At 49.9% G+C, this 12432-nt stretch overlaps 1 protein-coding gene across 3 annotated transcripts in view; it reads left to right on the top strand.

Moving 5' to 3' along the window:
• Positions 1-1473, top strand: part of CFAP46 (cilia and flagella associated protein 46) — a 71212-nt gene extending 69739 nt beyond the window's left edge. For 2 of the 3 annotated variants that reach the window (XM_065066613.1, XM_065066610.1), the window contains exons 58-59: positions 5-91; positions 834-1473. In XM_065066613.1, the coding sequence (XP_064922685.1) occupies positions 5-91; positions 834-1045 (299 nt within the window). In that variant the 3' untranslated portion in view covers positions 1046-1473. Of the gene's footprint in view, positions 1-4; positions 92-833 lie in introns of those variants that run through there. The other variant, XR_010473330.1, reaches the window with a different exon arrangement.
• The last annotated feature ends 10959 nt before the right edge of the window (positions 1474-12432 follow it).

Below are 12432 nucleotides of genomic sequence, written 5' to 3'. Positions count from 1 at the left end.
CCAGATTTGTTGAGCTTTGGTAGAACAACTGGGCAGATAGTCCGTATCCTTCAAAAGAGGAAGATTCACAGGGAAACGGATTCCATTAAAAGTAAGAATTAAAAAGTGTAGAACAAAAGACTGGCAGCTTTAACAGGAACCCGGTAGACCCATGTGTAGTTCAGACAAATTTTTTGACACTTCTTACAAGAATGGAGAGTGGGAAGGCCACTGATGCGGTTCTATAATTGGAGTAGCTGTATTTTGCATATATAAAATTTGGGGGGAGGCTTTGTCATAACTGACCAAAAGCTGACATTTTCTCTCCATTGAACTGTTGTAAAATGAAGTAGTGTGACTGAAAAGTTACTTGAGGAGCATGACATGAACAATATGAATGGTATGGATTGTATGGATTATGCAAAAAGATAAGTTGAGTCCACAGGGATCGAACAGTGTGCGTTGCAAAGGGCACACTGTATACACAGAATTCCACCTGGCGTCTGGTCAGAGGGGGAGAAGGATTTTTGAGTAAAACAACTCTTAATATACTGTTTGTGAAATTATATAGATATTTTTCATTGTATGGGAGTTACCTCTTAAGACAAGGGTCAATAAAATAAATTTTAATTATAACTTACGCTGTTGTAGAATTGAAAAGAGTGCACATCGGAAACTTCGCCTTGTTTTTTCAGAAATGCTTCGTAGATATAGTGGCAGTTGTTAATATTGTTAAAAGAATGTAGAATAACCACAAATACTAGTCAAAGAGAAGATGTGATAAATTACTGCATTTACAGCATTCTTATATTCAGCTGTGTTCAGAAATAGCCATGTTTACAATGTTTTTACAGCGGAAGCGGATTCTGGCCGTCCTGCGGAGGACAGAGCAGCCGGGGCCGCTCGCGGCGCCTCGGACCCGCGGGCTGTCGGCTGCGTGCTGTACGGGCTGCCCAGCGTGGCAGTGGCGCGGCCCGGCGTGCCGGTGGCGCAGCCCGGCGTGCCGGTGGCACAGCCCGCGTCACCGCCCTGCGCGCGGGGCGCGGCGCGTCTCGGGGAGCCCTGAGACCGGCGTTGTGCCGACGGGCCGATTCCTGCGCCAGACGTAGAGAATTCCGTGTTAGAGTAAGTGTCAGGAATGTATCGAAAACTGTATCTCAGAGATTTCAGCCAGTGCGACAAGGTTTTTGAACGCGGTGAATACCTCAGAAGAATTCGGTGAGTGCAAACACAGCTTTAAGGGAGGCAGGCTATTATGTTTTGGGAGTCGATGCCTGAGTGGAATTGGAATGTGTCATTGTCAGTACCTCCATTTGGAAGGACTTTTCCTTGGTGCATTTTATTTTTACGTGGCAGATTTTTCAGGAGCTTTGCTGAAAAACGCACCAACTCACCTTATTCTGAGTGAATTGATGTTTAACTGTTTATTTAGTGGTAGTTGTGGTTTAATTAGAAAACGAGGCAGTATTAAATAAAATGTTTAATAAGTTTTGCTTTCTTTGTTTCCCTGTAGTTTTCCTGAATAACATATTAACACATATAAAATTATTCAAAAATCCCAAATAAGATTATAACACGTGTGGATCTTGTGGCATGGTCTGTTAATCAGCAATGCATTTTTAAAATAGACTTTAAAACTTTTATTTGTAGTGATAACAGTAGAAGTAAATGTAAAATAATTAGCACTTATGGAAAACACAAAGCTTTCACCATTATTGCCATTAAACCCATTTTTTCCCCAATAATGTTTGTTTCCTGTGATACATTTTTTGTGTTCCTGATAGAGCATTAAAATGGCACTGAAAAGATACTGTTCTTGTGCTAGAGTTAATTACAACCGGACAAGAGTTATAGGGCTATATAGACCATAATTACAAAATCATGACATGCAAAATACTTTCCAATGCACACAATAGAGTATAAATCTGTGCTTCCTTCCCATTATTTAGGCATAGGACATATGTTTTCAATGGAGCGTATCTGGGCGTTTGGTAACAATACAAATGAAGCAACCACGAGGCCGTAGGCTGTGCTTAAGTTGAGGATTCCGTGTAAAACCTTCTTGAGTCTCTGAACTTGCCGTGTTTCACCAGACGTGGCCGGGGGTCCTTTTCCTTAAGTTCTCGCATTTTATTTACGTACTTTTAAGTCCTACCAGGTACCTTTTCAGTGCGTCACTATTACGCAGCTGCTTCCTTAAGATCCCATGCAAGGTATTTGGGAACCTCAAGTATTTCTGAGTTTGAAGAAGCAATTTCTCTTGGAAGAAGCAGAGGTCCACGCTTGTTCAGTGTAGCAAATGTCCACTGTGTCATTAATTCCTTTATTTCCGAGATTAATTTCCACATCATTCTCCAACACATTCATTGCTATGCAATTGCATTTCCCTGCTGTTGATGGCATTTTCTACCTGGAATGGCATATTTCTGGTGCTGTCTCCTTTCCTGTAACATAAAAGGCTTTGAAAAAAGTGTATTTAATGGGAATCGTGAAGCCTCATCTGCCTTCCTACATGACAGTTTCCATGAATTTGTGTTACCTTGCACCTTTTTGAAATAAGAAGTTTCATAAGTAGTGAAGTGCGAAAAGGACAGTGTTGTTCTTCAGAAATGGCAGTGTCATTCTTTGAGAATAATCCAGGATAAAACTGCAAGGTTGCAAAGGTTAGAAAAACCATGGATATGCAGGTACAATGGGCTTATTCAATAGCTTAATACTGTGGTTTATTTATGAAACTGATGGAAATAACTTCATCTACCAAAGTGCTTTTCTCCCAAAATGTTCCCATTGGTATTTGATACCTCAGCCCTAACTACATTGCAGCAGGCTCTGTCAGGAAGATGGAGGAGTGTGACCAGAAGTGTCCGTACGGTCTGACAGCACTGCTCTATCAGAAGGCGTTGATGAAGAGTTGATAAAGAGCAATGGCCTTGTCCAGGAAACGTCGGACCAGTAGCTTTACTTGTTGAGAGTAAGGTACTGGAGATGCTGATCAGAGGAAACCTTCAAATGGCCCTGCGTGCTGGGTACGTGCAGAGAAGCGGACGGAGGCACGGCGGCAGCGTGTCTGGTCGGTGTTTCTGAGGCGCTAACACATAACCAAACTGCCCGGGTATTAGCAGGGTTCTCCGTGTTGCTGTGCTGCATCCCAGTCAGGAAAATCACTGCTGGCCGTGGGACGAGGGGAGCAGCTGGTGAACTGTACGTGAGGTGGCAGCGGTTTTGCATTCAGTGACGCAGGAGGCCATCTAGTTCATTCCTTCGGGAATTAGTACCAGAAATAATACCTGCTTTTCTATTACGTGTTCGTACAAAAGAGTCACTTCAGGAAAAGACAGATAGTGAAATTTGGAATAATTTAAGAAGAAAATGAGCACAGACAAATTAACATCTCTAATATTTTAAATTTACAATGGCAATTTAACAAAGGAAAAGAAGCTGCTGCTTACACAGAGGAAGGGTTCAGCAGCTCAGCTGATGCAGGTTTCGAGCTCAGAATGCTTGTCTGTAAGCGACAGTAAATGTGAGTGGAACTGAGCAGGGGCTGAGAAGAAATGCTGTAGAAAAATTATGTTTCACAACCTGATTTTAATAAGCAACTAAAAGCTTAAAGCATCTGATATTCTTCAGATTGTGATTGAAAGTTTAGGCAGGAGTCCTCTGTGAGGACAAAGCTGCTTTTAATTGGGAAACATAAAAAGGCCCAATTTACAGTCAATGATAAATGCACTGTAGTATGCCTCACGAGTCTCAGCATTTAAGATGCTAAATAAGTCCTAAGTTTACAGCTTTGTCACACGCACAAACACCTGCCGCAATTTAGAAGCATTTGCAGAAATGTGGTTGTTCTCACTTAAGAGCTCTGGGGTCAGCCAACTCTGCTCCGCGAAACGGGGCAGGACAGATGGCCCGGGGCACGCGCACCAGACCTGGGGGAGGTGTTCCCATTTGTTGTTGTCATTTTGCCGCCAGCTGAGACTCGCAAGGCAGCAGCTGCTCACGTGGAGTGTGGGACTGGGGGCGAGAGTGGGAGTGGAAAAATGGAAAATAGAGAGGTTCTCGGGTGTTTTCTGCGGTCATGGAGTGACAAGCATCTCAAGTTCCCAACAGGCCACGTGAAGGTCTGGGTAAACATCATCTCTGTTCAGGTCCAGGTTCAAAAAACAAAAAGGCGAGGTGCTGTCACAGCAGGTCACCTGGACTAACAGCAGCGGGCTTTGTCCCCGGGCTGAGCCAGCAGACGGCAGTGAAAGCAAACGAGTGTCCTGTGCGCAGCACAGCAGGAGCGAGAGGGCACGTTTGTCCTGTGGCAGCCTGATGTACGAGACCGCCAAGAGCATCCTCGGCTTCGGATTATCTGGGGAACTAAGTAGTAGTATAGTCATATAAGGTGCCACAACGAAGGTCTTCATTGGGTAGGAAATGGGTGGACCAAGATTTTCAGCTACAAAAGCAGAATTAAGACTGTTAATTTCATACAAGGTTTTGTACAGGAAGAGTACTCTCTAATAACTGCAATGGAAATAGTCATGGTGAAATGCTGATGCGATTATTTTAAACTGTTCATTGAGTATGTACAAAGAGCAAATTCAAAAAGGTAAGTCCTGGTACTAATATTGTGTAAATAAAATCATAGACTCACAGAATGGTTTGGGTTGGAAAGCGCGTTTTGACGACCATTTGGTCCACCCGTGGCCACGGGCAGGGACACCTCCCGCCAGCCCAGGCGCTCAGAGCCCGTCCAGCCGGGGCTCTCAGGGCCTCCATCCTCCTTGTCAGACCCTTTCTGTACTGAAAGGCCGCACCCGGGTCTCCCCGGAGCTTCTCTTCTCCAGCTGGACACCCCGGCTCTGGGCCTGTCCCGGCAGAGCTGCTCCAGCACCGGGTCGGTTCTGCGGCTGCTCCGGCCCCGCTCGGCGGGTCAGGACTTCTTGTGCCGGGACCCGCGACTGGCGCGGGACTGCGGGGGCTCGCCGCGGCCAGGAGTTATTTTTGTTATAGTAACTGAGAAATTATTTTTATTAAACAAAATATTTAAGAATATTGAATACAAAAACTTTTCTACTTTTTGGAGGAGTATTCTAGAGAATGCTCTCCATTTATTTGACTGTGAGCTCTTAATTTGTAAAATATTATATATTGTTCAGAAACTTGGAGGGAAAAAATCCCACTAACTAATGACCAAGGAATAAATTACAGTAGATACAGCTTAGGACATATGAGCTATCTACTAGAAAGACATTGGCACAAGCCCAAACAGGAATAAAAGCTTCTGAAAATATTTCATCTGCATGGCAGCGCATCGTTCCCGTGCGCTGCATCCATTCACACAAGAAATATTAAACAGTTAGTACTGTTCCATGTATCAACGGCTTTAAAATAACTTTCTGAATTATGTCTCAGCAACGTGACAAATCACATTATCAATTAGCTTTTATAACAGAAATGACATTTCATAATATATTGGAGCATGAAAAGAATTGGTCAGCTAAAATTTATGTGATCTAAAAAATGTGAGGAGAAAAAAAAATCACGGTGAATTTATTGGTAATATTCTAGAACAAGAACATAATTTGAGCAGTAGGTACCTGTCCAAGAAGAGTGTGCCGTTCTAAGTGTTCTGCAGGGAAGAACTGCAGCAAGATTGCTACAAAATGGTGAAAAACCAAAACGCAGCTCTGTCCTTAGTCTCTGGAACCCGGTGTGAACTCCCAAATGGAACTGAACTCCCGGAACCCGGTGTGAACGCTCCCAAATGGAACAGAACTCCCGGAACCCGGTGTGAATGCTCCCAAATGGAACAGAACTCCCGGAACCCGATGTGAACGCTCCCAAATGGAACAGAACTCCCGGAACCCGGTGTGAATGCTCCCAAATGGAACTGAACTCCCGGAACCCGGTGTGAACTCCCAAATGGAACTGAACTCCCGGAACCCGGTGTGAACGCTCCCAAATGGAACTGAACTGCTGGAGCCCGGTGTGAACGCTCCCAAATGGAACTGAACTGCTGGAGCCCGGTGTGAACGCTCCCAAATGGAACTGAACTGCCGGAACTTGGTGTGAACGCTCCCAAATGGAACTGAACTGCCGGAGCCCGGTGTGAACTCCCAAATGGAACTGAACTGCCGGAACTCGGTGTGAACTCCCAAATGGAACTGAACTGCTGGAGCCCAGTGTGAACGCTCCCAAATGGAACTGAACTGCCGGAACTCGGTGTGAACTCCCAAATGGAACTGAACTGCCGGAACCCGGTGTGAACGCTCCCAAATGGAACTGAACTGCCGGAACTCGGTGTGAACGCTCCCAAATGGAACTGAACTGCCGGAACTCGGTGTGAACTCCCAAATGGAACTGAACTGCCGGAACCCGGTGTGAACGCTCCCAAATGGAACTGAACTGCTGGAACTCGGTGTGAACGCTCCCAAATGGAACTGAACTGCTGGAGCCCGGTGTGAACGCTCCCAAATGGAACTGAACTGCCGGAGCCCGGTGTGAACGCCCCCAAATGGAACTGAACTGCCGGAACCCGGTGTGAACGCTCCCAAATGGAACTGAACTCCCGGAACTCGGTGTGAATGCTCCCAAATGGAACTGAACTGCCGGAACCCGGTGTGAACGCTCCCAAATGGAACTGAACTCCCGGAACTCGGTGTGAACGCTCCTAAATGGAACTGAACTGCCGGAACCTGGTGTGAACGCTCCCAAATGGAACTGAACTGCCAGAGCCCGGTGTGAACGCTCCCAAATGGAACTGAACTGCCGGAACCCGGTGTGAACGCTCCCAAATGGAACTGAACTGCTGGAACTCGGTGTGAATGCTCCCAAATGGAACTGAACTGCCGGAACCCGGTGTGAACGCTCCCAAATGGAACTGAACTGCTGGAACTCGGTGTGAATGCTCCCAAATGGAACTGAACTGCCGGAACCCGGTGTGAACACTACGCTCCCAAATGGAACTGAACTGCTGGAGCCCAGTGTAAACGCTCCCAAATGGAACTGAACTGCCGGAACTCGGTGTGAACGCTCCCAAATGGAACTGAACTGCCGGAACTCGGTGTGAACGCTCCCAAATGGAACTGAACTGCCGGAACTCGGTGTGAACGCTCCCAAATGGAACTGAACTGCCGGAACTCGGTGTGAACGCTCCCAAATGGAACTGAACTGCCGGAACTCGGTGTGAACGCTCCCAAATGGAACTGAACTGCCGGAACTCGGTGTGAACGCTCCCAAATGGAACTGAACTGCCGGAACTCGGTGTGAACGCTCCGAAATGGAACTGAACTGCCGGAGCGCGGTGTGAACGCTCCCAAATGGAACTGAACTGCTGGAACTCGGTGTGAACGCTCCCAAATGGAACTGAACTCCCGGAACCCGGTGTCAACGCTCCCAAATGGAACTGAACTGCCGGAACCCGGTGTCAACACTCCCAAATGGAACTGAACTGCCGGAACCCGGTGTGAACGCTCCCAAATGGAACTGAACTGCCGGAACCCGGTGTGAACGCTCCCAAATGGAACTGAACTGCTGGAGCCCGGTGTGAACGCTCCCAAATGGAACTGAACTGCCGGAACTCGGTGTGAACGCTCCCAAATGGAACTGAACTGCCGGAACTCGGTGTGAACGCTCCCAAATGGAACTGAACTGCTGGAACTCGGTGTGAACGCTCCCAAATGGAACAGAACTGCCCGAACTCGGTGTGAACGCTCCCAAATGGAACTGCTGTCGGCGGTCCCTGCGGGTTCTCGCCACGTGCTGCTCTCTCCGAGCTGGGCCCGGGCAGGTCTGTCCCCTTCGCAGTGGGGTGTGGTGGAGCAGATGCCAAACTCTGAGTGTTTCTTGGGGGAACAGGCTTGGGGTTGTTGCCAAGATACGTTTCCATGACTGAGCCCATTTGAGTTTGAACGCTGACTTAGTGACTTCACCCCTGAGCGGGAGCTGGAGGGTGCCGAGCGGAGCCGGCCCGTCGAGCGTGAGCACGAGTCACGGTGCTGGGCCGACTGCCGCGCTCGGGCTGTGAACAGCTCCGTAAAGTCCCCCCAGGTACTAACGCCAACTGAACTGACTTTGTGTGGGTACAATAACAGGGAATAGTATGGATTTTAAGAATATGGTCAAGTTAAAACTGAAGGCATGTTTAGGTGTCCTGAAATACTTACCAGTCTGTGGAACTACCGAGTCATTACCTGGGTAATGAGTGGGTAATTTCTCTTGGCGGTTTTTTATGATCCCAGGAGGTACCATCTCAAATGCAGTAGTCACAAAAGTCTTCACTTAAGCGTAAGAAGAGAGGAAACAATTTTCATAAATTGCAGCTTTCCAGAGGGTTGTCTGAGACTGGTGGTGTGAGGAATAGTTTTAGATCACTTAATCCCATTTTTACAAAATTGCAGTGTGATACCTTAACAATGTTGCTGGTATGTAAAATATCAATTATATTCCTTGAAATCTGAATCTTCCTATTATTATATACAGGTATATTTTTAAAGACACTAAAATAAACATTGTAATCACAGTAGCACACCTACTGTGAAATGTATTCTGCTGGCAAGAGAATATACATGTACTGTTGTGTTCAACAGGTCAGCGCAGTTGAAGCCAACAAAATAAAGACCCCTTTCAGAAGCAAAGGCCTGTATCTCAGCCTAAGGAGATACAAGAAAGGGAAATGATCTTTGATAATCCTAATCTTAAGCCTTAGTGTTTGTGTCACCATCAACAAATGAGGGTGTCGTTAATAGAAATTGCACACATTTGACCAGCTTTCTGAACGTTTTCAAACGTAGCATCCCCCTCTTTCACTGAGATTTTCAGTTTCCTGGCAGTGTCCGTTACTATGGGAAATATTTATGGAGGTATTTCTTTATCACTGAGTTACTACTGTGTTTTGTTTTTCCTGTGTTTCATGTGGTGCTTCAGCCTGACACGCAGAGCGTGAAAACTGGCGGCGCGGAGCAGGTGGGCGCTGAGCTGCCGCCCGCGCCAGGACACACAGCACCGCCCGCGCCAGGACACACGGCACCGCCCGCGCCAGGACACACAGCACCGCCCGCGCCAGGACACACGGCACCGCCCGCGCCAGGACACACAGCACCGCCCGCGCCAGGACACACGGCACCGCCCGCGCCAGGACACACGGCACCGCCCGCGCCCCGTCGCACGGCACCGCCCGCGCCAGGACACACGGCACCGCCCGCGCCAGGACACACGGCACCGCCCGCGCCAGCACACACAGCACCGCCCGCGCCCCGTCGCACAGCACCGCCCGCGCCAGGGCACACAGCACCGCCCGCGCCAGGACACACAGCACCGCCCGCGCCCCGTCGCACGGCACCGCCCGCACCAGGGCACACAGCACCGCCCGCGCCCCGTCGCACAGCACCGCCCGCGCCAGGGCACACAGCACCGCCCGCGCCCCGTCACACAGCACCGCCCGCGCCCCGTCGCACAGCACCGCCCGCGCCCCGTCGCACAGCACCGCCCGCACCAGGGCACACAGCACCGCCCGCGCCAGGGCACACAGCACCGCCCGCGCCCCGTCGCACGGCACCGCCCGCACCAGGGCACACAGCACCGCCCGCGCCAGGGCACACAGCACCGCCCGCGCCCCGTCACACAGCACCGCCCGCGCCCCGTCGCACAGCACCGCCCGCACCAGGGCACACAGCACCGCCCGCGCCCCGTCACACAGCACCGCCCGCACCAGGGCACACAGCACCGCCCGCGCCAGGGCACACAGCACCGCCCGCGCCCCGTCGCACGGCACCGCCCGCACCAGGGCACACAGCACCGCCTGCGCCAGGACACACAGCACCGCCCGCGCCCCGTCGCACAGCACCGCCCGCGCCAGGGCACACAGCACCGCCCGCGCCCCGTCGCACAGCACCGCCCGCGCCAGGACACACAGCACCGCCCGCGCCCCGTCGCACGGCACCGCCCGCGCCAGGGCGCACAGCACCGCCCGCGCCAGGACACACAGCACCGCCCGCGCCAGGGCACACGGCACCGCCCGCGCCAGGGCGCACAGCACCGCCCGCGCCAGGGCACACAGCACCGCCCGCGCCCCGTCACACAGCACCGCCCGCGCCCCGTCGCACAGCACCGCCCGCACCCCGTCGCACAGCACCGCCCGCGCCCCGTCGCACAGCACCGCTCCCGCCACGGCGCTTCCCCTGGCGGTCTCATACTTGACATCTGCCGTTTGAAATCATCAGGAGAAACCTGGCGTCCACAAACATGGACAGCTTTTCCAGAAATTTCCAAAAGGGCTGAACTAATTAGGAGTTTGTATTTATTTTCTGAATATATATCTGAAAATAATTTGTTCATGTTCTGTATTTCTGTCTAACCTTGTGGATCACTTAATTTTTTTTAAAAGCAGTGAAGTTACCGTGTTAAGTTTCTTACCAGAATGGATGGTTCAGACTCCTGGTTTTTCCTGTACTCATATTCAACAATTCAATAATTTAAGAGCTGACATAGAAATTTCCCATGCTATAGGTGCATTGAGGTAAGCTACAGATAAGAACAGTAAACTGAATCAGGACCGTTATTGATTTTGGGAATTCTTGTTGTGAATTTCACACAAGTGCATCGGTTGTGAAAGACGTGGATAGCAGCTGCACTGCAGGGAGGGCTGCAGAAGAGGAACGAGGGGTTTTCAGAAGTGCAGCGAGTCATTTTCCTGGACAATCAGAAGCTGAACTAAATTCCTTATGAAAATATTCTATATTATGGGTGTCTTATTATCTGACTGGGTAATAGAATACACTTATTAATCGTGTCACAGTGATGGTGTCCACACTGCTGTTCTCTGTCTTCCTTTTCTGTTTAATGCCAGGATTTCAAGGGGCAGATCCCTGTTCACAATTTGTTTTGATTAGCACAACAAAGGCATGATCACAGTCAGTAAGTTCGTTTGGAAACCGCTGTGGGTGGCCTGGAGAACAATCTCTAAGTGCAGAGCAAAGCTGAGGAGACGCCAGCGCCGGTGGAGTTACAGGTGGAGCTGAATCGTCGGTGTCCGGGGAGGTTTGTGGTGAAAGCATCAGGTGTGCTCGGAGCAGACAACCTGACCCTTCCGGTACTAATGAGCTTGTCTGCTAAGTTCTCAGCACTCGTGGAGCAGCCAGGACAGTCTGTTCTTCTACTGTTGTGACAGATACTTATTAATTGCCTGTCAATATGCTGTCAGAGCCTTAACTAAGAGTTTCTGTTGGAAGGAAAGAAAGTATTGCCAAAAATACTTCAGTCATGTCCTCAGAATTTATCTGGACTTGTAACTCCTGAAGTAGCTTACAGAAGATAAATGAGTATGAAGGACGCTGCAGCCGAGGTGACGTATCTGTAATCATTCGGCTAATCCTGACGGGGAGGTAGCAGCTAAATTGCACAGAGCGGTAAGCGTGACACTGGCCTAGTATTTTACAGAAGAAAAACTATTCCAGTACATGGTGACTGAATCAGGACCCCGATGTCACTTGGAAGTCATAAGAAATATCTAAACATACTGTATTCATCATTGACTAATAATTAATAGAAAGCTAGAACAAAATGTCTTGGCAGTTGTAGGAGCTGTCGCCTACCCGATCAGTGATATCCACTTTAAAAAATGCAAGTACTCGCTTCAGAGGGGGTTTGGAGATAACAGTGCCGTGCTACCCATGCGGTTGCCCGTGGCCGGCACAGGGGTGCCCTCGCTGCTGCCTGAGGCACGGTTGCCAAGACACGGTTTGGCAGGAAAGGGAGCAGAGGTGGGTTTTCCTGCCCACCCTAGTGCCCTGCGAGAGCGTCGGTCACCGTGTCTGAGAAACGTGAACCGGGCACTTGGAACGTGCCGCAGCCACTACTGTTACGTCTTTCAAAAGTAACCAGAATGTCTTGTCCTGTCCTTTTACCTTAGCCGGGCCATCTGAGCCTTGCTGCTGTGCACAGAACGCAGCACGTGGTCGCCCGGCCCGCGTCTCCAGGCGTCCCCGGCCGGGAGCTGCTCCGGGAACGCGCTGCTGCTCTTCCCAGTCTCCGCGGTGCGGAACCTCCCGGACACACGGGCCTCGGGGGCCCAGGGCCCTGCTCCGGTTGCGGGTACTCAGACTCTGATCCTGCACTCTGGCTACTCGCTGCTTATCTCGGCAAACGGAGGGTTACTCGTGTTCCCGCGCGCCTGCACAGAACAGCACGCGCATCCGCACGGAGTAAATGTGGCGACAAGTATCATATGGGCTACATTTTCTGGTCCAGGCAGAGGCAGAATTTAAGCAGCGCGATTCCCTTCAGTGAGAGAGACATTCCTTTGCTACAGTCGCATCTGTGCAGCGGAGCGGTGTCTGTGTTCGTACCACCGTACTGGCTCCTGTGCTATTTTTATAGGGTTATTTTTTCTCCTCCAATAGAGCTCATTAGTATTTGTCCTGAACGACACTGATTTTTATTCCACCTGAAAATACCTATTTAGCA

Source organism: Columba livia, chromosome 6 (assembly GCF_036013475.1).
Source record: "Columba livia isolate bColLiv1 breed racing homer chromosome 6, bColLiv1.pat.W.v2, whole genome shotgun sequence".
NCBI classification, from domain to species: domain Eukaryota; kingdom Metazoa; phylum Chordata; class Aves; order Columbiformes; family Columbidae; genus Columba; species Columba livia.
The sequence above is the reverse complement of the archived record's forward strand: the minus strand, read 5'-3'. Positions and strand labels throughout refer to the sequence as shown.